This window comes from Ornithodoros turicata, chromosome 8 (genome assembly GCF_037126465.1).
Source record: "Ornithodoros turicata isolate Travis chromosome 8, ASM3712646v1, whole genome shotgun sequence".
NCBI classification, from domain to species: domain Eukaryota; kingdom Metazoa; phylum Arthropoda; class Arachnida; order Ixodida; family Argasidae; genus Ornithodoros; species Ornithodoros turicata.
Window position 1 is genome coordinate 23,212,188 of NC_088208.1, and position 24,793 is coordinate 23,236,980.

The 24,793-nt window shown below is 41.6% G+C and overlaps 3 protein-coding genes across 4 annotated transcripts; 1 reads left to right on the forward strand and 2 right to left on the reverse strand.

Annotated features, from left to right (window-relative positions):
- Window positions 1–13,998, reverse strand: LOC135366717 (putative sodium-coupled neutral amino acid transporter 11). The gene is made up of 14 exons (XM_064599551.1): window positions 13,786–13,998; window positions 13,499–13,695; window positions 12,722–12,775; window positions 10,748–10,835; window positions 9,710–9,843; window positions 7,358–7,433; window positions 6,795–6,860; window positions 6,600–6,706; window positions 6,443–6,522; window positions 5,798–5,868; window positions 5,556–5,717; window positions 4,366–4,478; window positions 2,320–2,457; window positions 1–1,456 (listed from the first exon to the last, which is right to left on the reverse strand). The coding sequence occupies exons 2-14, from the start codon at window positions 13,547–13,549 to the stop codon at window positions 1,202–1,204; spliced, it is 1,395 nt and encodes a 464-aa protein (XP_064455621.1). The 5' UTR covers window positions 13,550–13,695; window positions 13,786–13,998; the 3' UTR covers window positions 1–1,201.
- Window positions 13,999–14,266: 268 nt separating this feature from the next.
- Window positions 14,267–15,631, forward strand: LOC135366720 (ribonuclease P protein subunit p25-like protein). The gene is made up of 6 exons (XM_064599557.1): window positions 14,267–14,493; window positions 14,561–14,712; window positions 14,880–14,972; window positions 15,035–15,069; window positions 15,143–15,259; window positions 15,341–15,631. Coding segments are annotated over exons 1-6 (537 nt in total). The 5' UTR covers window positions 14,267–14,492; the 3' UTR covers window positions 15,480–15,631.
- A 1,524-nt stretch (window positions 15,632–17,155) lies between these two features.
- On the reverse strand, window positions 17,156–23,276 carry LOC135366722 (MOB-like protein phocein). 2 transcript variants are annotated; one of them, XM_064599560.1, is made up of 7 exons: window positions 23,170–23,276; window positions 22,761–22,823; window positions 22,586–22,686; window positions 22,452–22,494; window positions 21,142–21,308; window positions 20,091–20,202; window positions 17,156–19,552 (listed from the first exon to the last, which is right to left on the reverse strand). In XM_064599560.1, exons 1-7 carry the CDS (start codon window positions 23,227–23,229, stop codon window positions 19,430–19,432), a joined length of 669 nt encoding a protein of 222 aa, XP_064455630.1. In that variant the 5' UTR covers window positions 23,230–23,276; the 3' UTR covers window positions 17,156–19,429. The 2 variants fall into 2 exon arrangements, with proteins under 2 accessions (XP_064455630.1, XP_064455629.1); XM_064599559.1 differs by having other exon boundaries at window positions 22,443–22,494.
- Between the last annotated feature and the right edge of the window lie 1,517 nt (window positions 23,277–24,793).

Sequence of the window (24,793 nt, forward strand, 5' to 3'; positions counted from 1 at the left end):
GGGGGGGGTAAAAATCTGGTGGTGTTGCAGGGGCTGGAAAACAGGGTAAAATCTGGCAATATCGGGTGGAAAACAACAAAAAGCAGAGCTTCACGTGTTTTCCATGAACAAGAGATTCGGAACATAGCGTCCTCAAGTGCCGGTATTGGTGGCTGAATTTGCACTTCGCCAAGTTAGTTTTTACCAAGTTAGGGTTTTACCCTAAAACACAGGGCCCTAGTTGCACATAACTCATTTGATGCCTTTTCTTTGTCTTTTTTTTTCTTTCATATTTTGAAAATTCTGCTTGGCATTGAAGTGCCATTGAAGCAGTTACCATTGAAGTGCACCCTCCCATTCTCCCTTTATTGTAATGCGATAAGGTGGGTAATATCTTGCTTATGCCAAGAAATTCCAGTTTTTCATTTAGGAGCAATGCCAACTCCTGTGAGGATTTCTCATCCATGACGTCGCTATTGTTAAGTATTTGACTGAAATTTTTATCTAGACTTACACAAAAACAGCTTCTGTAATTAAGCAACCACATACATATACTTAATAAAGACTGTATGAATGCTCCTAATGCGATATGCTATTCGATATATGAAGAGCATTTTCCTACTAATTTGTGCCTGATAAAACTTCAGTTTAGTCCAAATATATTACTCGTGACTAGAGTTTCATGAAGTTAACATTACCTCGAGTTTGAAGTAAAACACTGGACGAGAAGAGCACACGACAGACTGAGAGTTTCATATTTTTCTTACGAGGTTCACTAGATATTACGTCATTTCTTCCAGTGGTCATGTAATTTGCAGAAACAACCACATCTCCTTTCGTTGATGGAACAAGGTGCCGGAGAGTGTACGCCAACAGCTTAAGCAAGATCTTTCTGTGACGTGATCATTAGAGTCTTTGCCTTCCACATAAGACTCAACAGCACCTAACGTGTACTTTAAAATGTAGAAAACTTGTCAACTCGTTGTATAATTTAATGTGCAACTTAAGGAATGTATTTGCGGTCTTCTGTCCTGAAATTGTAGAAATGCCAATTGTGCCAATGTGAAATTCTTAAATTATTTCAAATTGGTTGTTCACAATGGTTTAAAACTTGTAAGCAAGTGCCATCTTAGCTGTTTCGCCTTATCGGAGCTCTTGCAGTACCACCGTACTGCAACCAATGAGCCATGCTTGCCTTTTGCCTTCTCCTTGTGTCCCCTCTTCAAGTAAGTATACCGGAGGAATTCGCAGCCACGTCGGGCTTCGTGCAGTACGGCATCTCGGCACCGTGGCTGCACGTGACCCCGTTGGCAATATCTACTATAGCAACCACGGACCCACACACAGCAACGGTCGCACCACAGACGGCTAGCATTAAGGCTGGGAACTTTGCCCACGACAGCAGGGGGCCGTTTTCCAGCTTGAGGTACGTCACGGCGGGAAGGATGTAGGCCAGCGGGATAGCAGCCAGCACGCCCTGTGGAGTGTGAATGTTTTTATTGTACAGGCTATCCCACTGTTAACAATCCTGGTAGCGTTATGCCAGGAGATAATGTTTATTTTGTTTTGTTTTTATTTAGTTTTTATTTTGTTTTTATGTTGTTTTTATTTTGTTTGTGCCCAAGAACAGCCATAAGGGTCTTAGTGTGGGTACACATCACGACTTCTGTTGGGACGTCTCTAGGGAATCACGCGCCTATCCGTGCACACGGGAAATTTGTGAAGCAGGTGGTCATCTTTTTTTCTCTTTTCCTCGCCGTTTCTTTTATGTCTTCCTGCTGTTTCATACAGACACTCTCCTAACACTTGGGAAATTTCATGCAATATTTTTGTGCGTTAATTAATGAAACGAGGTGAATTGAATTACATTTTATTAATTAACAGTATCATTCACATTTTATGTGTTTATTTTGTTTGATTTAATTAGAATACATTAAAATGAATTAAATTACATCACCAAAGTGAATTCTATGCCCAAAATCTTGTGGACCTCTACAATGGAGAGGGGCCCCTGTTTGTTTTGCTTTTTTTTTTTTTTTTTTTTTTTTTTTTTTTTTTTTTTTTAGGGAGGGGGTGGGGAGTTAAGCTTTTTTTCATCACCCCTATTGAGATCATGCAGACAGCACACCGCCCAACACAGACCTTCTCACAAAACTCCTACTAACCCCCCGAGCCCAAACGGGGACAACTTCACATCCTATGATGCAATTAGTTTGAGTTAAAAAAAAATGTACTTTCAGTGTGGGTCAAAGAGAAATTGAGTGTACCACGTGGCAATTTCGGCAGTACGTACATATAGATAGTACGTATAGATATAGAAAGTTTTAAAATGCGACATACGTTCAGCTCGAGGACAATTCCGAGGCAGTCAGTGAGGGAGGATAAAACGAAGGACATGACAACGATGCAGATTGTGATGATGATATGACGTGTCATAGTTGAGGGAAACCTGGTAACGAAGAATGCATTCTCCAGAACCTAAAAGTAGTTCAACGGTGACTGGTGAAAATGTATCCAAAAGGAGAGCGCTAACGAATGTCTGTTCAGTACAAAATGCTTTGTCATAATCTGCAAAGAGACCAGCTGGAAGACCATTCACACTACTGCAAAATTTATTTTGCACTAGGTTTCCCTGATGTTGGGAGCAATGAGTATCAGAAAAATTGAGAAAAATTAAAGGTAAATAAATAAAATATGTGTTGTGTCACAAAGTATTTGGAGGGAAAGGTGTTTTTATCTTGAGAAATCTCGCATAGGCCTATTGTGGGATGCAAAAAACAAAATGTGATTTCTGTTACGAGCTTATTTCTACACTAAAATTTGGCAATGTTCTTCAGTAGCAACCTTTGTCGTGTTGACGACATGAGTCTCCATTCCGAGTACAGCAAAAGGGGTGAGAGACGCGTAGAAAATCTGCATCACAAGTACAGAAACTCTTCCGACTGTGACATCACAGCGAGAAGTTCTGTCAGCGAAGGGCCATGGAAGAGATCACGACCTGCTTGCACAAACGTTTAGGAAATTCCTCGTTGGTGTCCTCAGTAGATTTTGCAGTGCTCTATGCACAAGCAGCGTTGAGGACTGTAGCGAGGATACCACTAAGGGACCTTCTCAACATTTGTGCAAGCATTCGCTTACCAGAACTATTAGATATGGCGAAGGCAATTGCTCCCTCTGATGTCGGAGCTCATCGACACAGTAGCGTGTTCAAGTGTTTGTATTTTGTAACTACAGTCGAGCCCGTTTATTACGATCTTCGATAGAACGATAACTCCGATATTGCGATCGAACTGCTGGTTCCCGTCAGCTCTCCCACTGAACTACATGTAAACAAAACATCGATGTAACGATTGCCGCGAAAGCGCTTGCTCGCATATAGCGATCGGAATTCTCCCGGCGGCCGGTAAAACGTGTGAAAATTAGAAAGCAAGACTGCACCATTTCACTGAAAACAAATTACGTTGGCATTTTCAAGAGCCTTCACCTCCGTGCGCGCTAAAGTGAGAACGCAGTGTGTTTTTCCGCGCATGACTGCCGGGGATTAGATGCGTGCGTTGCAAGGCACGCGACTTCGAAAGGGCGAAAGGGGGCTCGCGAAGTAGAGAATGTTGTTCCCTCTACGCATCGTCGTCTCGCCTTCAAGCTTTTTTGTCTTGTTTTGCTGCGTGCCGAGACACTTTTTGATGAGGAAAGACGCGTGGCTCGACCCGAAGTTGCATGCGCTCTACGGGTTTCCCCGGAAACTCGCATTGTGAAGTACCGCGGCTTTGAAAACGTGTACTGGCAGGCGGTGTGTGTCGCCACCCAAACACGCGTCGACGGATTACCCGTGGCGGAGGCACATTCTGATGGACCACGCAGTCCCGATCGTGAGAACGGTGATGACTGCGGCATGGAATGACAAGCATTGGGCGAGGTCGTCGATCTCGAAAGGTGCAGTGCCTCACAGGATATCGGCGGTTATGTTATCAAAAGCTTTAGACACGCAGCTGCGTCAATTTAGAGCTAGATAAAATGCTTCCGCGCACACAACAAACGCGCGTGTTTAGCGGCGTTCTACTTGTGGCGACCTACTTCGTTTACGCTATCCCGAGCGGCAGTTTCTCGAAAGCTCGTTTTTAACGATACTCTGATATATAACGATCAGATTTTTCGCGTTCCCGTCAATATCGTTATAAACGGGATCGACTGTACAACACTTAAAAAAATAGTTTTTTTTCCTTAATAACGTCGCATGTAGAACAATTTGCGTGTGATATGCCATCAACCACATCTACCAATGTGTCACAACCCCTTCAAGGTCACCTTCCAGTCTAAACACATGCCGTGCCATTTGTAAAGTGAGACGAGAGATGGTGTTACCTAAGAGGAACAACAGATTCTAACCTCGCGTGTAACAAAGCATTCGATGGGGTAGGTGAGCATGATAGTTGCAGTGAACAGAAGGCGAACCACATTTGCTAAGTCATCGTCCCGACAGTAGTTTTCAAGGAGGTCACCTGAAGTACAATGACAACACATGAGTGCCACACACTTCTACCAAGACCAAACATGAGACAAAATAATGCTGCGTGGATCGTTTGCACATAGCAGGATCAGACTTAATCAAACAACTTACAGCAGCAAAGGCATCCATAAATTTCTTTGTCACTATCTACTAAGGGTGTGCGAATGTTCGAAATTTCGAATATGAACCAAATAGTTGCATTTATCCGAATGGTATTTGCAGTCAGTAGTTAGCAGTCGAAAATGTTTTTCGAATACGGTAAGCTTCACCATAAGTCGGTTTCGCCTCATGCATGGGAGCACTAGGTGAAGCATGCTTTACGATGCGATACGAGTACGTAACAATTGTTTACGTCACTGTTTTGAGGGATAAAATCCGATTCCTCCTCAAATTCTGTGTGCCAAAAATTTTTTTCCTAAAAAAATTCTGGAAAACAAGTTTTTTTTTTTTGTTCCTCGAACACATCAGACTCCACACATAGTCTTTCACTCCTGTTGTTTCAAACAAGGTATTTGTTTTTAGCTGTATACGGCACATAGCGCTGCTAAATAATTGCCAGAGTAGAGTGCATACTAGTCGAAGATGTCCGCAGCCGTTTCGAACCGTGCTTTCACTATTCATATTCAATATGCAGTGGATTCCAGCTATTCAAAAAGTATTCGCAGTCTAAATTTTGATATTCGCACACCCCTATTTTTTAGTATTTAAGAGACATTACGATAATGCCTTAATTGCTGTAAAAGCTATCACATAAAAAATTACTTTGTTTTTCTACAGGGCACTTTCTAGTGATGAGGACAACATTTCCTTGAGTTTGAGAAACGAAAAAAAAAAAAAAAAACAGACACTACACAAACGAGACTCAGTAGTCCCGTAAAAATCTAGTAAACGAGTCTCGTTTGTGTTGTGTCTGTTTATCTGTATTTTTCTTCGTTCCTCAAAGTCAAGGAAATGCCCGCCAACTCGCTTGCACACTTCTCATCTGCACCTTATAGTGTTGTCAAAGTCAGCCATTGACCAGCGATTACATTTGCTATAGGGACGTGGAGCGAGAAAACCACCCTCTTACCTTGACTGAAGGTTGTGAACGAGACGTACCCACCGATGCCAAACAGCAAAATGATAACGCACGACAGGCCGAGACTGATGTGGGTCACTTTGTTCCATCGTCTCTGAGTAGGATCCTCCAGCGCAGCGTACAGCAGAAAGGAATTATGGTGGCACATGTAAGCTGGAAGAGAGCGCAATTCTTACCATTGCAGCTACAATACCAAAACGAGCGCACCACGCCCATTCGCAACGTATACTCACCAAATGCAATGATGCCAATAGCCTTGGTGATTCCAGTGTTTGCAAATGCATAAGCATCACTGGTGTGGGGTCTGAGTGAAACGGCATGTTATTCAAGTGCACTTCGAGGAAACAAACATGTACGTGTACAGACCCTTGTGTTTGCGGGTTTTATATACAGTGTGTTTCACCTAAAGTGATAAATTTTAAGTGGCGACGTGCTTGCCGGAGGACTGTGGGACTTTTGGCAGTGACCTTCTGGAAACTTTTGCCACCATTTAGGAAGGCCTTGAACAATTTTTAATTGTGGGAAATTCATTTTTGTTAATTGAACTTTGAAAATTGCCAAGTGAACCTCACCTTTTTTTTTTACAGAAATATGAAGTCCTCCACGAATAACCGCAGACCCAACAAAAACTATGCCCAGTATCACAACAGAAATAGTAAAAAAAATTAATAAAAATTACACGTTTTGAAACACCCATCGCAATTGTCCCTTATGGCATACACCTTGCACAGAGTTTTTTTTTACTTCCTAGTAAGAAAGAACGCGCACGCGGCTTTACCTAAAGTTACGATAATGCAAATGTGAGACTGAAAGCCGGTCTTACCGCGTCTAACCCCAAAACACGAGGCTCTGTGTGACTGACACAATTTTTTACTCACACAAGGTCAGTGAACTTTCCAATGCGAACCAAGACAAAGAATAGGATGCCAAGGATGAGGATTAAGGACATCAGGGATGCCTTGAAAGTAGTAAAAAAAATGTTAAGATGAGTTGCATATCCAGTATTATGTCGTATCACTCTAAAGCAGTACTTACTTTGTTCAGCTTTGAAATGTTTCTGTGCAATGAAAGTGGTAATGTTACGAGCAACGATGCAAGGACAACAATAAAATGACGGTTTCCAAGGATGTTATCCTTTGTCACTGAATGGTAATGGGAAAAAAGGAGCAGGTCACAATGAGTCATCACCCCCCTGAACCGTGCGTTTTATTAATGCCATAATTTTCTTACCATCGAAAATTCTCATGAAAACCTTTGTTACAGTATCTCCTATTATCACATTGTAGCTTATCATTGCTGGAAAAGAAGAGATAAGTATCTGTCATAAAAGTCTGCTTCCACTTTCAACTCAATTCAGTTTTATTCACTTGCAAAGCAAAATACGAGCTGTAGGGGAGGGACTTGCATTGAAGCAGATTTTACCTGAACGAAATTAAAAGTCAGAGGAACTGAATCTGACCAGAGTGCAACATATCTCTTTTCCTATTTAAACTCTTCAAAGGACCGATTCACAGACCTACACTGTCAATGGGTATCACTTGCCGACAGGGTGTATGGCGTGTGGGATGTGACGGTGTAATATGCTGTGCGATCGACATTTTAATATTTAAAAATTAACTCTCTACTAACCTTCTCAGTACCTATTCCTTGGTATTTAATTCAAATTACATCAGCATTATATGTGACCTGCAAGTTCGTGTGAATGTTTAGCAACCTCTATTACTCCCTATTAGTGCATCTTATGGAGTGTGAAGGACTACTTGAGCACAATCTAAGTGATATGCTGTGCTTACCTATGAATGGATACACAAACTGCATCAGTGTCAAAATATAGAAGCCCGGCAGTCCAAATGCTGTCTGTACGAGTTCCTATATGCCCGGATGGATGAAGGAAAAGATGTGTAGCTATTTCACACAAAATGGTACACATTTTAGCAAGCTGGCGAAACCTGGTTAGTATGAGCAGTGCAATGACCTACACGTACAGCTTGGGAGAAAAAGTTTATGGAACACTGGGGTGTCTCATTTCTCCGCTGGAGTGACACCTTTGCAGCACACATGTGTGGACACCGTTATATAGCTTGTCACCCGTTTTTTATTCGATCCCTTCCTGAATGCTAGCAGGGGAACATGCATATTTAGGTGCTCTTTATGTATCTTGGGTGAAATACATTTTCATGGTGGTTGTACTCTTATTTGCAACTCTGTTACTTTTTTCAGTAAATTTTACTCTTTTTCAGAGTATTTTTCTCGTTAAAAAAACATAAGCAACAACCATCATCAACAGGTGGAGCAATTCGGCTAGGCAACCAGACCAAAATGCTTCACAATCATTCCCAGTACTGAAGTTTGTATTTCTGAAATATAACACTGGGTTGCCGAGCAGTGCCGCGGTGGAGCGGTTATTTAGCTTGGGGGATTCTCGTCAGCACATATCTTCGAACCCGCATGACTGAGAAGAATTTTTAAAGACTTGCTCCTTCATGCAAACGGAAGGTATGCAAGTGAAGAGAAATATTGAGAAGGAAGGCAAACAGCTGAGATAAGTTGCTGGTTTTTAACATGCATTATCTGGTCAGTGTAGTCTATTTTCTTGTAATAAAGATATTTAACTGCTCATATCTGGAGTGTGTGCAGAATCCATAAGAAAGGAAAAGGATGAGAAATGGAACGTTATCACATCATGTGATCCAAGGTAGTCTGTTTGATTAATCATTATGTAACTAACAACAGCTAATGCTAAATCAACCCAACCCAATCAATTCAATGGAAAAAGTAGCTGTAAATTTACTGAGTACATTTTGGAAGTATCTAACTGTATCGGAGTATTTTCTCCCACGGGGTAGCTGTAGCTGTAGCTGTAGCTGTAGCTGAGATACTTTTAAAACCCATTTATTTGTAACAGATACTGACAACATACAAGAGATAAGCAACTAACAACAGGCACAGACCATTTCGGCAGTTGGTGATAGATTTGTCATTGTTACTGTCTTCCTGATAAAGTTGACGTGTTGTTCCCTGGTATGCATTCTTGTGCGATATAATTCTACTTTCTGTATATATTTACCTTTCTAGTGCCAACAGATCCAGTTGAGAGTTTGTAGCCATCCTGTTATATTCCTTTTTTGACCCTCGTGTGCATGTTTTTCTGCCTTATCAACCCAATCAATTTATTAGAAAAAGTAACTGTAAAATACATAGTACATTTTTGGAAGTATCTAACTGTATCAGACTATTTTCTCCCACAGGATATCTGTAGCTCTAGCTCAGATACTTTTAAACCCATAACTTCAACAACCCTGGTTGCTTCCAAAAGTGCACAAGAAAAAATGAGAGTGACAAGCAATTAAAAAAGGGAAATATTGGCAAAAACACAAAATTGTTGTTTTTGTATATTTGCAAACTTCATTCTAAAAATACTAATGAGCTACAAAAACAGGGACGAACAGGGGTGAACCTTTATATTACAAAAAAAAAAAGAAAAAAGAAGTTCAGCATTCGCATTGCTGCATCTGCCTGTTGAATGTCCACAGCTTGTTCAGCTGCTTCACCAGTTCTGCTTCCAAATGATTCCGTTTTTGTATTGCATAGGTATAAAACCAAACAACTCTCTGGCTGTGAATATTGAAGTGGTGCTCAAAGTGCAAAAATTTCTCCCTGTGGAATGAAAGATGCTGTTACCTTGACACTAACATAAAAGGAACAGGATTTGTCCATTACATCATTTTTGATTTATGAGCGAAAGAACCCGCAATTTAAGCTTACCCTCTCCTCAAGAAGTGTGACAATGCGGAGAGGTTGGTTTCCTCAAACGCTCTCCCGCAACGATTGGACAAATTGTTTGAGGAGACCAATAGGAGCCCGCTCCGCATTGTCAGCCTTTTTTGGAAGGAGAGGAAGAAGGAAAGTGCAAATGGGCAGTTTCTCCCACTTATAAATAGCAAGCTACACAACTGATGGATCTCGTTAATTCGTTTTGTGTTCACGTCAGTGTGACAGCATATCCCTCTCGTTTCACGAGGAGAAATTTTTGCACTTTAGTTACACAGCAATTCTGTTTACCGAGATTCCACTGCGCTTTGTTGCTGACACATATAAAATGTGCTCCCCTCTGTCTGAACTTGTGTTCAATATTTTGTACATACCTGATATGTGGCAGAGCCAGTCGAGATCCCGGCTTTGACTAATATGCAGAGAGAGTAATCCGTGATGGCCGCAAAAGTGACAAGGAGAATAAGTCCCATGCCGAAGCCTGCTTGCTTCATCGCGTATGCAATGCCTGTCAAGAAATATTCAATGCTACTACAGTGACTGGGCAGTTCATGTAAGAAAAATTTTTTTAAAGTGAAACGTGCGTTCGGGTTTTCGTTGCTTGTGCGTTCACAAGCGTTCGATCAAAGCATTCAGTGTTCGTGCCTTTGCCAAGCATTTTAGCGCTTTCACATTTTTTAATCTTGTAAGACATGCTGTAGCCATGGTTACGTTGTCACTGCATGACTTTTTTGTGTGTCCAAAAATATTACAAACCACACAGTACTGAGTACCTACCAAGTGGGATGGATCACACTAAAAAAATCAAGCCATATACAGGGCCTGAAGTTTTAGGGTTTAACCCAATTCTTCCCCGAATTTGCACCCCGAATTGAAGGTCGCCTCTTTATGGTGAATCCCGATTTTTGCCCGGCAAATTGCCTTCACTGAAATGCCTGTAGGAATGCATACTAACTTGTTTTGCAGCAAATGCAGTTAAATCACCATTTGTGTAACTGAGCCAGATTTCTCCCTGAATTTAGCATACTGGAATTTTTTTTCACCCGAATTCGCATGAATTTAGTGCACATGTTTATTTACCCGATTTTTACCCTCCCCCCAAATTCAGAAAAATATATTTCCCAAAAACTTCAGGCTCTAACCATATATCACCACCGTACTGAAGTCTTCAAACAGTCCTTTTCCTGTCGCATGATACCCCATTGGAATTTGTTGCCACATGATGTTGTTTATGCACCAGATTGTTCCTCTTTCTTGTTATAGATTGAAGGTTTTATCACAGTGTTTGATCTTTTCTTTTTTTTCCTTCGTCTACGTTGCTGTTGTTTGTATTATTCGTGCCTCACTCCCCTGCTACAATGCCTTCATTAGTGCTGTGGGATATGCAATAAATAAATAAATAGAAATCTTACCTACAACACCTGATCCAATGATGCTGTTAATGTAATTGAAGCTGGTCTGAAGTAGATTGCTGGTTTCCAAGAGTGATTGGTTTTCATCCTAGTAAAAAAAAAGGAAAAGAAAATGTCATGATTGTGAAAAATAACGCAAGTAAGAATGAACAGTGGTAACAAACGTGTGCTTTGCCCATCCATATTAAATGTCCGGTGCACTATACAGAACCCCACCACACCCCCTGTCTCATCTTAAACGTATCCAGGTCGCACGGTTTAATAACCGTGCACTCATGTGAACATGTGCTGTACTTAGACGTGTATTGATAGGTAAATTTCAGGAATAATACCATTTGACCACAATGTTGCTCACCCAATGGGCACAGCAAAGCACTGAGTGCAGACTCCCTCTAAATAATTAATAATTATTGAGGCCTAACATTATGGTACGTGATGCTGAAGTACGTATCTTGTAATTTCTGTTTTAGATGCATGTTGGCAATGATACATAAATTTGTTACAACTTGAACACAACTGTAACAATGTTCATATAATAATGTTCACAAAAATTTCATGTAGAGTTTTGGCATCACGGTTTGGTGTAGGATGTGATAAGTAAAATTGTGTTAATTTAATTAATTTAGCACTCTACCATACTAAATTAAATAATTTAAATCTATAGAGAATTAATAACATTGATAATAGTTAATAAGTAATTAGATAATAAGATCATTTAATTAAATTACTCCACATAATAGAGTTTTTGTTGTTGTTGTTACTGCTTGTACGGACCTGTATTGTCATGTTCACTAACTACATACTTTGTATTACTGCCCCTCCCCTCTGTAAAGACTTCTGGCCCTGAGGGTATACTTGATAAATAAACCTATACTAATAAATAATGAAATAAATCAATTAATTACTTAATTGCCAAAGTAAATTTTTATGCCCCAAACCCTCAAAATTTTTGCAACACTCCCCCATGCTTGTGATTCTGGATAAATCACTATTGATGGTTATTCATGATGTTGAGGATCATACCCACAAGGCATACATGAAACCACAGCTGCAATCAGGTTACACCTCTAATGTGTGTAGTGTTGCTCGAATGCACCAGGTTGAGTCACACCTCGTTGCTTTGTCACACACAGCCCATTGTATTAGTCAAACTCTCACCATTTTGCATCAAATACTTTTTTATATTTCATAGGCGTCTGCTGGAAACCGGCATTGTACGCACTACAGATGCACCCACCATTGTTGTGCCGAGATTGTACTGTAATACTTACAGTGACATGCTGAACGAGAATTACATTTTGTCCCTCTTACAATTCTTTTTTTATGTTTCATAGATGTCGGCTGGAAACCGGCATTGTACGCACTACAGATGCACCCACCATTGTTGTGCCGAGATTGTACTGTAATACTTAGTGACAAGCTGAACGAGAATTACATTTTATCCCTATTACAATTCTTTTTTGTGTTTCATAGATGTCGGCTGGAAACCGGCATTGTACGCACTACTGATGCACCCATCATTGTTGTGCCGAGATTGTACTGTAATAATTACAGTGACAAGCTGAACGAGAATTACATTTTGTCCCTCTTACAATTCTTTTTTATGTTTCATAGATGTCGGCTGGAAACCGGCATTGTACGCACTACAGATTCACCCATCATTGCTGTGCAGAGATTGTACTGTAATACCTACAGTGACAAACTGAACGCGAATTACATTTTGTCGTCGGACAATTCTTTTTAATGTTTCATAGATGTCGGCTGGAAACCGGCATTGTACGCACTACAGATGCACCCATCATTGTTGTGCCGAGATTGTACTGTAATACCTACAGTGACAAGCTGAACGAGAATTATATTTTGTCCCTTTTATAATTTTTTTAAATATTTCATAGATGCCGGCTGGAAACCGGCATTGTATGCACTACAGATGCACCCATCATTGCTGTGCAGAGATTATACTGTAATACTTACAGTGACAAGCTGCTTCGTGTCTCCAGTTCCGAATGCACTTGCGCTGTCTTCACTCTAAAATGTATTATAGGAAATTGATTACGATCCTAGCATGTAGTACTGTATCGGGACCACTAAGCCAGGGATTTTCCTAGCACCACGTACTAACACCTATACCCCCAAAAATCTTTCAACACCGGCCCCCTAAATTGCCTACCAGAACCACCCCCCCAAGCCAGAAAGTGGGTGTCATCCCCCCCCCCGAGATAAAAATCCTGAGAATATCTGCAGTAGGTTTTTCTCTTTTTTTTTTATTACAGAAGAAGATCAAATGAAAGACAAAACAAAACACAACTTTATTTTTCTTCAAAAAAACAAACAAGGAAAAAACATGAAACAAGAAATGATACACGAAGCATGCTTTGGACAGGCAGGAATTGGGGGACCATGTATCCTATATGTCCCATATGCATACAGCGCATTGTCATTGCGATGCTTGGACGCGAATGAACGCTGTGCCAGCAACGCGACGCGACACTGAATTAAACGGTGTGACCAGATGGTCGGGTCTTTTTCATCTTTCTTTATTTTTTTTTTTATTTTTTCGATGTTCAAGCAAAGTGCAGGCTTCTCCTTCGGAACTATATGATTCACTCGGAATTCATGCATTCATGTTCGCGAGGAAGCAAAATAAATAGAACGCGCTGACCGCGTTACGTTACCGCGAACAGCTGCGATATTATATGGGCAGTTAAGTACCGAAAAAGCGTTTAGAAATAAAGGAGCATATATACTCACCCTCTGCGACTCCCTCCTTTGTAATATATACGTGTTCTCTGTGCTCGTCATCTTTCCTGACTTATTGAATCCACAAACGTTGCGAGAAAGAGCGCAGAGCGTCTATGCTCGAAGCATAGAGATTGGTCCGTGTATCCGCAATACGAAACAAACGAAGATGGCTTTCTATAGGCTTAGAATTACGCTCTTCAGACGAACTGCCAAGGGAATAGAAACAGAGCGTCTCCAGGAAACCGTGTCCGATCCAGCTCAGTGAAGTGAGTAGGTTGCTTGTGCAAAAATTGTACCAGCTGCTTCCTGGCAACAGTTGGATCAAACCAGGGATGGCATTTGGAAGGGGGAGAGGATGCAGTACGAGCAGAGAGAGACCGGAGAGACATAGGGAGGAGCAGTCGCTCCTGTTGAAGCAGTGTTTCAAAATCAGCGCGGCATTGTCTGTAGTGGGCTGTAGCTCTACGGATGAGCTCCCTCCCTCAGCATCTTGGTGGAAGAGCACGGGTGGTTTAATGTAGCCTGTCACCGGGCATATTGTTCCTGACAGCAAAGCACGACCAGCAGAGAACAACGGATGTTGTCTTGATAAAATGAGTTGAAATTGAGTTGAACTTTCCAGATGTAGCACAGACAAAATACTATAGGATATGCAATGTAAAACCTGTTGAAATGTTGCTGGAAGAGCTGCCCTTGGATTAGAAGGGCTTTGTGCGTCGCCGTCGTCTGCTACAGCCGCCCAAGCGTCGATCGTAGTGCCATCTCATGTGTGCCATCTGCAAGTGTTGTCGATGGGTATGGCAAAACGACAACCAACACAAACCCACTCCTACCCACCTACCCACTAATCCACGTGACGGATGTGCCGTGTTGTTGATGTAATGAACATGTGCGACCGCCTGTGTGCGTTTGTGGTCGGCGTTTCGAACTAAAGGCACAACAAGTGACATACGACTGCTCTGCGAGAAGCTTGGTTAGAAAGCAACTTCGTTCACACGAGTAAAGTAAGTGGTGATGTCACGCGTGTTTCGCAGGTTGAGAGGCATTGTCTTGACGATGAATGAATTTCAGTGGAGAACTACACGAAAGGCGAAGTGATTCAGCATGTAGTGGGGCTCTCCGACCTACCTTTCAAGGACTTACAAGAAAACTGCGTGCACATGAAAGTTAATGCCAATTGCAAGATAAGAAACATCCTAGGATTTGCAATTACAGCATTCAAGGTTTGTGGAGCAGAATCATCTGTAAGAACAGAAAGTCGGTGTGATAAAATTGCAAGATACCGTGATAGGTAAAGTAAACAACACACAAGAATTGTTGGAATATTGTTTTATTGCCTGTTTCTGTGTGACAAAAACAACACTGCTATTATGCCCTGAATATACAACAGGACGCAACCAAGAAGCAGATGGTCTTCTCAGGCTCTGGACATGGAATCAACAAAATGATCACTTGTGTCGAGATAATGAAAAGAAAATTCAAGGTAAACTCACATTCCAAAAGCAACGGACTGACATTAATGGCATCTCATATCTCTCACACTAGAACCTTCATCAGTTGAACAAGATCTGCTATCAAAAGTGAGTACACATGCCAAGTTGATTTACCTGGATTGCTGGAACGAGGATTAAGACAGAACACGACACACCGCAGGATAGACGAGATATGGGAGCCGAAAACGGAAGACCTGGACAAGCTAAAGGTTGAGAGAGAGATACCAGCCATGCACATCCTTCTCAGCAAAGAACCGCTCGATACGAACGAGTTTGGGTATGAGTCTCATCATGGGCATTGCAAATCGGGAGCCCTTGCAACAAAAGTGAAATGTGTACTTGTACAATTCGTATTTAGGTACCAAGGACCAGGAAGTGCTGGTGTATCGCGGAGCAACGAGCCTCGGAGGGACAGACAACAGAGGCAGAAACGGCCACGGCAGAACAGGCCAACTGAGCAGAGGCAGAGGAAGAAAAAGGAGCCCCAGACGAACTGACCGTGGTCAAATTTGTACATACAAAATATGCAGAAGCTGACGAAAGTGTCTTATGGACTTAAGGGTTGTACAGTGCGAAGTGACATCACCCTTGTTTGCCTCATAACGTCACAAATGTGGTGAGGAATAAATCACATCTTTGCGACACACCACATATTGTGAGGCAGGACTATCATTGTCGTCTGCTTGCCTCACGGATTCCTTCTCAGGCTAACCCTCGTACGATTAAGGTCATTATACTCAAGCTCTCCTGTCTCACTTAATTAGGTTCCAGCTTGCAGTGTTAAAGGGGCACTAAAATGGAAAAACAAGTTCACTTCAAGTTGCGTTACACGCTGCGTTAATTTCGTGCTTGTCATCATAGTTCAAAACTTTGGTTCTGTTACGAAGCTACAGTCAAAATTATACCGTACTGTTTCTTGCTTCGGTGCTAGGCAGTGAACGTCAGCTCATGCATCAGTGTTTTTAGTCCATGTAGCATGTGCCACGCCATCTAGCAGACCCGGTGAAAAACATAGCGCACGTTGCAAAGCGAACTGGAGTCGCCGTCCGAAGGACGTGAAGATAAATGTTGTCGGTGGAACATTCGTGAAAACTCTTGTGGGCTACAACCAGGGTTGGGCAGTATTTAAATACATTGTATTTAAAATAGTATTTAAAATATAAATACATGTATTTAAATACAGGCAAGAAAAATGTATTTATATTTAAATACCGTTTTAGGCGTATTTATATTTAAAATACACTTAAATACACGTATCTGATCCTCCCGTATTTGTGGGCTTCTCTCGAGTTCCACATTGTTAGCCTCCAGCGATGAAGGGTATCTTGGTCAGAGGCTCGAGTCGTCGTCGGTTCTTGTCCCGCTACCGTCCTGTCTAATACCCCCCCCCCCCCCCCCCCCCCCCCCCCCGCTGCGCCTGAGACTCATGGAGATGTTTCCGTTCAATGGAAAGTCAGTCCACGTAAGATGCTGAAATCATCACACTGCATCACAGAAAAATAAAGAAATATGTGGCCGTTGTGTGCAGCAGAGATGCATCCATAGGTGGCTCCATTTATTATATAATTTAAAAGAATAATGTGCCTGGGCGGCTCAAGGTATTTACAGGAGTAGTTACAGTATTTAAATACTGCCTTAATGTATTTATATTTAATTACTTTCATCATAAAGTATTTATAGGCAGTATTTAAATACATGAAAACATGTAGTATTTTGTATTTATATTTAAATATCCGAAAAGTGTATTTATGCCCATCCCTGGCTACAACTCAGTGAATCGGTATAGAAAAATGCAGCAATACGCATCACACCGATCATATACGAAACACTACAATCGGACTCGTTCCAAATCCACACACCCACAATAGGAGTGCAAGAAGGTGTCCTAACCCACAATAGGTACGCGTGCGCTTCTCCTGCAGTCTCATTGGATGCTGCCAATCGCCTCCTGGGATCCCATTCGTTGCCACCAAAGATGGCTCAGTTTTCTTTCCATTTCTCTTCTAGACGGTAGCATTGTGTAAACTAATTTTGGTCGATTGCACTAATTGAAACACTGACTTTAATTTGAGAGAAAGTTGTTTTAGTGCCCCCTTTAATGAGCCAAATTTTCCCAGCAGTCTGTGCCTGTGTATGATTGTGTCCCTAGTTCTTCCAAGAACTCACAAACAGGACTTTTTACATAGTACTTTTATTTTATACTTCTATATTCTGGGCCTTTTTAAGTGCCGGACGCCTCATGGTAAATGAAATGTGACAAAAAGTCGGAGCATTTTACCTAAAAAATGGGGAACAGAGACAGCTAAAACATTTAAGCTGTCAGGAAAAAAAAAAAGAAAAGAACAAGAACATATGTACAGATCACAACTTATACCATTATTAACAGCAAAATTTTTGCATTTGTAACAAATACAAACGAGGTGCTTGCCACCAGCTACATCTTGCTTTCCTTCCCTCCGTCGCAGGACCAACAAATTGCGTGACACAATGACCAAGTTGGTCCGCCCGTTTTTGGTAGCGTTTGCAGCCCAGCATCCCTAATTTGGAGCTAGAGCAGCCGTAGCATTTGCTCACCCAAAATAAGCAACTTGACGTGAGCAACTGCATAAATATAAATTCATTTGGAGAAACATTGGAATTTTATCCCACTACAGTCTGTGACGGAAAAATGCAACGATGTACAAGGCGCCCCGAGCAGCCGGATTATGCTTGCAGGCCTCGTTTCCCCTTTCGTATGAGGTGCATCCAGAAAGTAAGTTCAGTCTGCAAACATTGGCTTCTGCCGGACTGCGGTCACCGTTGTGGAGACGCAAGCCAGTTCATTTGTCAACTGGTCAGTCGCAGGTGTTGTTCAAGATGCAGCTCATGCATCTTTCTTTGTATTCAAAACGTATGAGGCAATGGAGCGGCCTGTCATATTTGCTGCGTGTGATCGAAGGGACAGCTCTCGGACAGTCTGTGAGAACAGATGGCAAAAACATTTTCTCAAGGATGAAAAAGAAGACAAGAGGTTACGTGACACTTTGGGAACTAGCCCATCATACTTCAGTTCCATCATGCTACGATGCGGGGATGCAAAAACTTGTACCCCCGCCATGACTAGAACCCCTAGCTTTCCGCGAGATTTTGTTGAAGTGGCCATGTCGAGCGGAACCTGCTGTTTCCCTCAGAATCGTCAGTTTTTTTCACTAAATATTCAATATCTTAATTGTGGAAGGATTTCAGCACATTCAGCGACATTTTCACGAGTTAAACCCAATCAGTCACACCTGCAATGCCTAACACCACTGAAAATGCTTACACGGGTGAATGTGCCAGAATGAAACAAAATTCAATGACTGGAACGCCAGGAGAGAACTGTCAGAATTTGAGTCTAATTTTCTTTGTCCCTGAAATGTTACAAAAGGCTGGAAAAGCGCACAGGACGAGTCGGTAAGCAATCTTGGGAGAATGCTGCAACATTTTTTTTTTTGTTTCTTTTTCTCTTGTCGGCAGATCTGCAAGTCCCACTTTCGCGGAAATGTTAAAGGGGGTTCTGAAACCATTTCCAAACTTTTGAAGAAATCAGCTAGTAAATATAACTCTATGCATATTGAACATGCACATCAAGGCGCTATGTCTCTGCAGTCTCGCGTTACAAAGCTGTGGCAGTTTGAAGGCCACGCGCTGGGCGATCTCTTCCATTGCTCTCAACTCCTGACCTCCTCGATCGTTTACGTCTCATGTTGAAGAAAGGAAGCGCATTCTTTTCCGTTTCCATGACGACGCAAGCGGTTGTAAAGAGGGAGATGGCCACCAGACCGGCTTCTTCCGGGAACTTTGGGCAAACATGCACACCTAAAACATCACTTCCTGTTCGTCTGCAAACTTCTCCGAGCGGTGTTCAGGTGCCACCATCGATGGTGGCTCGAAGAAATTGCTGTTTTAAAAACCCGACAGTAAAAAAAAAAGTTCGGGTGAGGAATGTGGGAGTTTGCATGTCGGCAAACGGTCGGCAATGTGTCGGCACCATGGACTACAATGTATGAAACAATGCCATACGTTTAGTGGGTTGCATTTGGTTTCTCAGCCCCTTAAATTTTCCACCGCAGAAAGCCAGGGGCTTTAGCCATGTCACGAGTCTCCATAACGGTGGAAATTGCATAGAAATATATAGGTAGTTCAAGATATGTGAAACCCGGCAACAACGAAATATTTTGAAAGCAAGTTTTCATTTTTTTTTTCCAGCCAATCAAAACTCACTTCCTAGATACACCTCGTACTTGACAAAAAGGGCACAAGTGCTTTCAGAAAAGACTTTGTAAATTGATCGGAACAGGAAAGAAAAGGCTGCAAGCAACGTTGGGCAGGCTGGTGGACCACGGGGAGAAGGCAAAGCCAATGTATGGGCAATGAAGCAGGTGAGAATAAAATAAGGGGTGATAGTAATTCATTTCCAAGTAATCCGTTACGCTTCACTTTCTCCGGCAGGGCCATCTTCTTCAAGGATGGGGACTATGAGGTTGTCCTTGGACATCAGGTTGTACTTTGTGACAAATATAGTGAATCGACGACACAGGCAGGTGTCCTTCTGCATTTGGGAAAGGGAAAGCATTAAGTAAAAGTAGATTCAGCAGACGCATGAGTTGAGAATTTTAAAGATGAAGTGTTTATTGACAGGAGACTGAAGATGTTAGTTTTTGTTCAATGTTTCTCATAAAAAGATAAGTGTTTTTACAGTTGGCTACTTTAGCCACCTTTCAGCATTGTGTACAAAAGAGGAAGAAAAATTATCTCGAAGAGCAAAACCAATCTCAGGCTAGTTAAGAGAACAGACTAGAATGGTGCAAGTGAGGTAGTGTACTATAGAAAGAGGTAACATTTCCTCGAGTTTGAGGAACACACAAGACGATGAGCAATGAGTGCCTTCCTAACAAAAATGTGGGGCTTTTTCCATGCAAGATTTAGAAAATCAAGTGTCATCTGGTACATCTTTAAGATAAATTTCAAACAAAGCCACCATCAGCAAACAAGTTGACTGACTTGTTAGAAAAGCTCTACTTTCACAGAAATATCGGGCAATGGTGAGGTCGCACGTACCTCATAGACGGAGGCAATAACCTGCTTACCTCAAAGTCATCAAAGATAGCTCTATGGTGAAAATAGGCGTGAGAAAATATCCGGTAAACTCGTCGGCAGACGGAACCCAGTTTAGCTACAGACGACTCTTTGATGCTTACTCTGGAAAGAGATGCATTTTTTTCAGACGCGGTAATATTGTGTCTTTCATACAGGGTGTCCCAAATAGCATGCACGGAGGTTCAAAGAAAGACCGAGCGCTTGACGCAAATGAAACCAACGGAGTGTTGTTTGCACATGAGCATTGTAGGGGCCGGCAATATATATATATATATATTTCTTTTTTCACTATGCCTAACTGAATGAAATTTAATTAGATCAGACTAATTAGCTAGCTTTCGAAAAATTGGTTGAAGTGTCAATTGGAAAGTCGTACAGTGCCTGACCAAGGTGTTTCACTGCGGGGCTTTTTTAAAAAATGTTTTCAGCATAAAAGAAAGCCAGCAAATTAAAAATGAATACAAATGAATAAATACAAATCATTAGACGTATGTGACAATATGCCCACACAACTACGATTGCGGGAGTGCTGTCATGCCATGTTTATCAAAAACGATTATTATTATTATTATTATCATTATTATATTATAAAGATTATTAAAACAGTCAAAATTTATCAAAAAGATTATAATATAATAATGATAATAATAATAATCTTTTTGATAAATTTTGACTGTTTTAATAATCTTTATAATATAATAATGATAATAATAATAAAGATATAGATTAATTAATTAAGCATAGAAAAAGAGCTTGTTGGAAATGTCTGTCAGCTTCTCTGCAACTTTCCAATTGACATCTAAACACACTAGACACAAAAGCACATCTGGCACCCTAAAAAGAAGAAAGAAAAAACCCAGTATTTTAAAAGTTTGTCTTATCTAACTAATTGGGCAAATGAAAAAAATAGTGGCTGCTAAGATAAAAGACTGCCGACACCGTTCACTTGGTTACATTCGCTCACAGCGCCCAGTCTTCTAAAATCTCAGAGGTCGTCTGTTGGGACGCCCCTGTACTACCGGCCAAAGCCCGACAACTCACCGACTAGGGAAGTATTTATTGCTATTGAGGAGACAAGCTGCACCGTCGAGCGTGTGTCGCGTGTAATCGATGGCTGGGCACTCTTTCGGGGTCTTGTGAGCCGCACAGAGGAAGATCCACTGCTCCGTGGCAGTCATTTGAGTGCAGGTCTCTGCATTGCATTCGGCCTGAACAACCATCAAATCCTCAAAATCAAATCAAATCGACATATCATCAAAAAAATAAAAATAAAATAAAGTGAACGTCAAATCCAACTCACAATATACCCCTTCTGTTCTTTCAAATATGCTTTTATGTAAACACGTATATGGCCACTAACCCACTTCTTTGTCCTGACAGAGCAAACCAAAGGCAAAGCTTGTGTCACAATGCCCTTCACTTCTTTAACATGTAACCATCCAACTATTTATGTACAGTGCCAATGATGAGGACGGTGCCCTGAAATAATGGTGGGTCCCAATCTGAGGCTTCTGGGTCTTTTCAAAGTCATAAGTGTGTTTCCCCATGAGGAACTGGATAGAGCATTATTAATTGTGCTGCTTCTATTGGTGTGTGCAAACTAATGAGATTACCAGTACAAAATCGAGGAATATGGGACTTCGTGCCATACACTTGCTAGGTAGGAAGCAACAATTTAGTACATTATTAAATTATTAGTAAAAAATGTGCATGTTTCATATCCATATGAGGCAAAAAACAGTGCAATGTCATGGATTCTGCAAGCAGTTCTACTTATCTGCAAAGGGTTCATCGTTGTTTAATCTGAGCAAATGTTGTTATACTCCTTTACTGACCAAAAATCCATGAAAGGTGCTACCATTACCCTTTCTAGGTTTCATTGGTGCTTGAAGGAATACTAAAAATCCCCACTGATTAGCAGTGTTAAATTACTCAATGTAGCTTGCTCAATTACTTAGCAGGATAAAAGCTGTTTTTTTTTCTTCCTTCGATACTCTGCTTGTGCTGTCACTGTACTGTTGAGATGTTAGTGAGGTTGTGGTAAAGCGTACGATCAAAATATTTTTGAATGCGATTCAGTAAAATTATTACAAACTTATCTGCAGCACATCTTGTCAGTTCAAAACAACATACGAGCAAAATTGTTGGTGGAACATGCGGGACCTGCAACAGTGTATTCATGATGTTGGAGGAGATTGACATCTGGGGTGGCACAAAGGTTATGTTGTACAGGCTTGTTAGCAATATTAGCAGGAGCCTGTGCTACCAATCTTTCTGTTTGCAGCTAATACAGCTGCGTTTCCCATATACTACAATGGAGGTAATTCAAAACAATTACAAACCTCACATACCTGCAGCTTAACTGCAAGTCCATTAAGTTCCATACAGAATTGCCTGAAGATACAGCAAGGAGCAAATCAGATACACAGCAATGAGAACAAATTCAATTATTCATTCATCACAGGCATGGGAACAGAATGCTCACCGCAAGTGCTCATATTTCCATACTCCTTCGTCCTGACCATCAGGCGGGGTCAAGATCCCATCCACATTTGTAGGATCCTTCCGGATGGCTTGTTGTATGAACTGCGAGACAGAATACCCAATTAATGCTTACGCGATCGCCGTAGGCTTTGTTATCTACGCAGCAAAGTCTTCACCTGTTGCACTGCAAGTGTGCTGTCCATTTCTTCAAATGGCTCTTCTGGCCAGTTCGAAAAGTTCTGCGTGAAAAAGGAAAAATAAGAAAGAAAGATATGACTCTCTGGGACGTCTGGTGGTATCAAGAGAGCTGTAACCAGGAAAAATAGCAACCAAACTGTATTACAGACAAGGAAAATTGGTTCCAGATCAGTTAACAGTTCTTTCGACCGTTAAGTCGCTGAAAATTGAGTTAACATGACAGCGAGTTCTCCTGATTTTAGTGGCATACATAGAAGTGGATAGGCAGTTCGCTAGGCCTGAGTGCTAGAGACTCTGTAACAGCAGCGACGACGGTTCTGCGCGAATGCTACACCGTTCAGGTGTTCGTCAACCTGTGTGACGGTAACAAACATCGTAACAATTCACCTCCGCTTTTGTTCCAGGGCGATTCCGCCGAAGAACAGCAGCACTATCAGCCATCTTCATTTTGGCAAGCTTCTGCGACTGACGCGCCACGCCACGGCGTCGCTTTGTTTGTAGATGCCGCCACCGTCTCAGCAGCAGACGACGCGGCGATGTACGGGTGAGAGTTGCACATTTGTAACTCTACTCAGTGTACTGTACTCAGGGGAGTAAAAGTAACTGAGTACGCACATTTAGATACTTTTTGTGTTTCTTGAGTGAAATATCAAATACATTTTCATGGAGGTACTTCTATTTGTCGTGCTTGAAAGAAATCAGGCTCTATGGGTCGTTCGCAATTCCCTACAGGTAAATATTAATAAAACAAAAGCGTTCTTCGAACCTGCATGGCTGCGCAGAATTTTAATTTACTCTGCTCCTTCGTGCACACAGAATGGATGCAAGTGAAGAGAAATGTTAAGAAGGAAAGCAAACAGCTGACTGAGATAAGTTGATGGCTTGTTAACAGTGTGTCTGCTGAGCAGTAGCGTAGCCAGACCTCCAAGGTAGGGGGGGCTCGGTACGAAAACTTGCCCCCCCCCCCCCCCCCGCTGATCCTGGGTGCGACAACACACATACTCGTGCACGCCGCAAAATGCGGTTAAAAAAAACAGAACGAAAATAATTGATTTGGAAGTGCACAATACGATTACATGTATAGGCTGTCATGTCCAATGAGGTGGTGTCACGAGATTGGAAGGATTGTGAAAAGCTCATACTTTGAAAACCATTCAAGAGTGCTGCTTAGACGCCATGAACTGTAAGAACTTTCGCGATCGTGACACTGTCACCCCCCCCCCCCCCATATATTATTTTCTCCTCGGATTTGCACGATTTCCGTGGGTCGGTCTGCAGCTGGTAGGGGGGGCCCGAGCCCCCCCCTAGCCCCCCCGTGGCTACGCCACTGCTGCTGAGTGTCCAGTCTATTTTCTTTGAATAAAGGTATTTAATGGCACATATCTGGGGTGTGCTCGGAATCCATAAAAAAGAAAAGAGGGAATAAAAAACGTTTTGCGTTATCACATCATGTGGTCCAAGGCAATCTGATTTATTAATCGTAATGCAACTAATAACGGCTCCCCAAATCAACCCAATCAATTTAATGAAAAATTTAACTGTAAAAGTACTGAGTACATTTTTGTAAGTATGTGTAGCTGTATCAATGTATTTTCCCCCACGGGGTATCTTTAGCTGTAACGCATACATATACTTTTAAACTCATTTATCTGTAACTGTTTTAAAAGTAACCTTAACAGCCCTGACTGTACTAATCTTACTGAGTTTGTGTTTGAATGTAAAAAAAAAAGTATAGCAATTGAATTCGTCACTTGACGAATTGTGCTACTCCCATAATGAACCCAACTGAAAGAGAAAAAAAATGAAAAAAGTAAAAAAAGAAGAGGAAATATCACCTCTCCCCCTCCCCGAACTGCACATGCATATCTGCGTGCCCTAGAAGTGAACTGAATCGTGACAAACTAAAACTAGAGCAAGGAACTCGACGGCACATACCTATAGCACGCGGTCCTAAAATACATGCAGTTTCGACATCACTGCTCACTATAAAGTTTACAGGTGTTAACATTGC

Excerpts from the sequence above, each read along its gene's own strand:
- LOC135366722 (XM_064599559.1), bottom strand. The coding sequence starts at position 23,229 with ATGAAGATGGCTGATAGTGCTGCTGTTCTTCGGCGGAATCGCCCTGGA. Across the intron at positions 22,495-22,585 it reads TGGAAATATGAGCACTTGCG|GCAATTCTGTATGGAACTTA; the intron begins GTGAGCATTCTG and ends CTGTATCTTCAG. Across the intron at positions 21,309-22,442 it reads TTAAGCTGCAGGTATGTGAG|GCCGAATGCAATGCAGAGAC; the intron begins GTTTGTAATTGT and ends ATGGTTGTTCAG.
- LOC135366717 (XM_064599551.1), bottom strand. The coding sequence starts at position 13,549 with ATGACGAGCACAGAGAACACGTATATATTACAAAGGAGGGAGTCGCAG. Across the intron at positions 6,707-6,794 it reads TTTCATGAGAATTTTCGATG|TGACAAAGGATAACATCCTT; the intron begins GTAAGAAAATTA and ends ATTACCATTCAG. Across the intron at positions 6,523-6,599 it reads ACATTTCAAAGCTGAACAAA|GCATCCCTGATGTCCTTAAT; the intron begins GTAAGTACTGCT and ends ACTACTTTCAAG.
- LOC135366720 (XM_064599557.1), top strand. Across the intron at positions 15,070-15,142 it reads AACAAGATCTGCTATCAAAA|GATAGACGAGATATGGGAGC; the intron begins GTGAGTACACAT and ends GACACACCGCAG. Across the intron at positions 15,260-15,340 it reads CTCGATACGAACGAGTTTGG|GTACCAAGGACCAGGAAGTG; the intron begins GTATGAGTCTCA and ends ATTCGTATTTAG.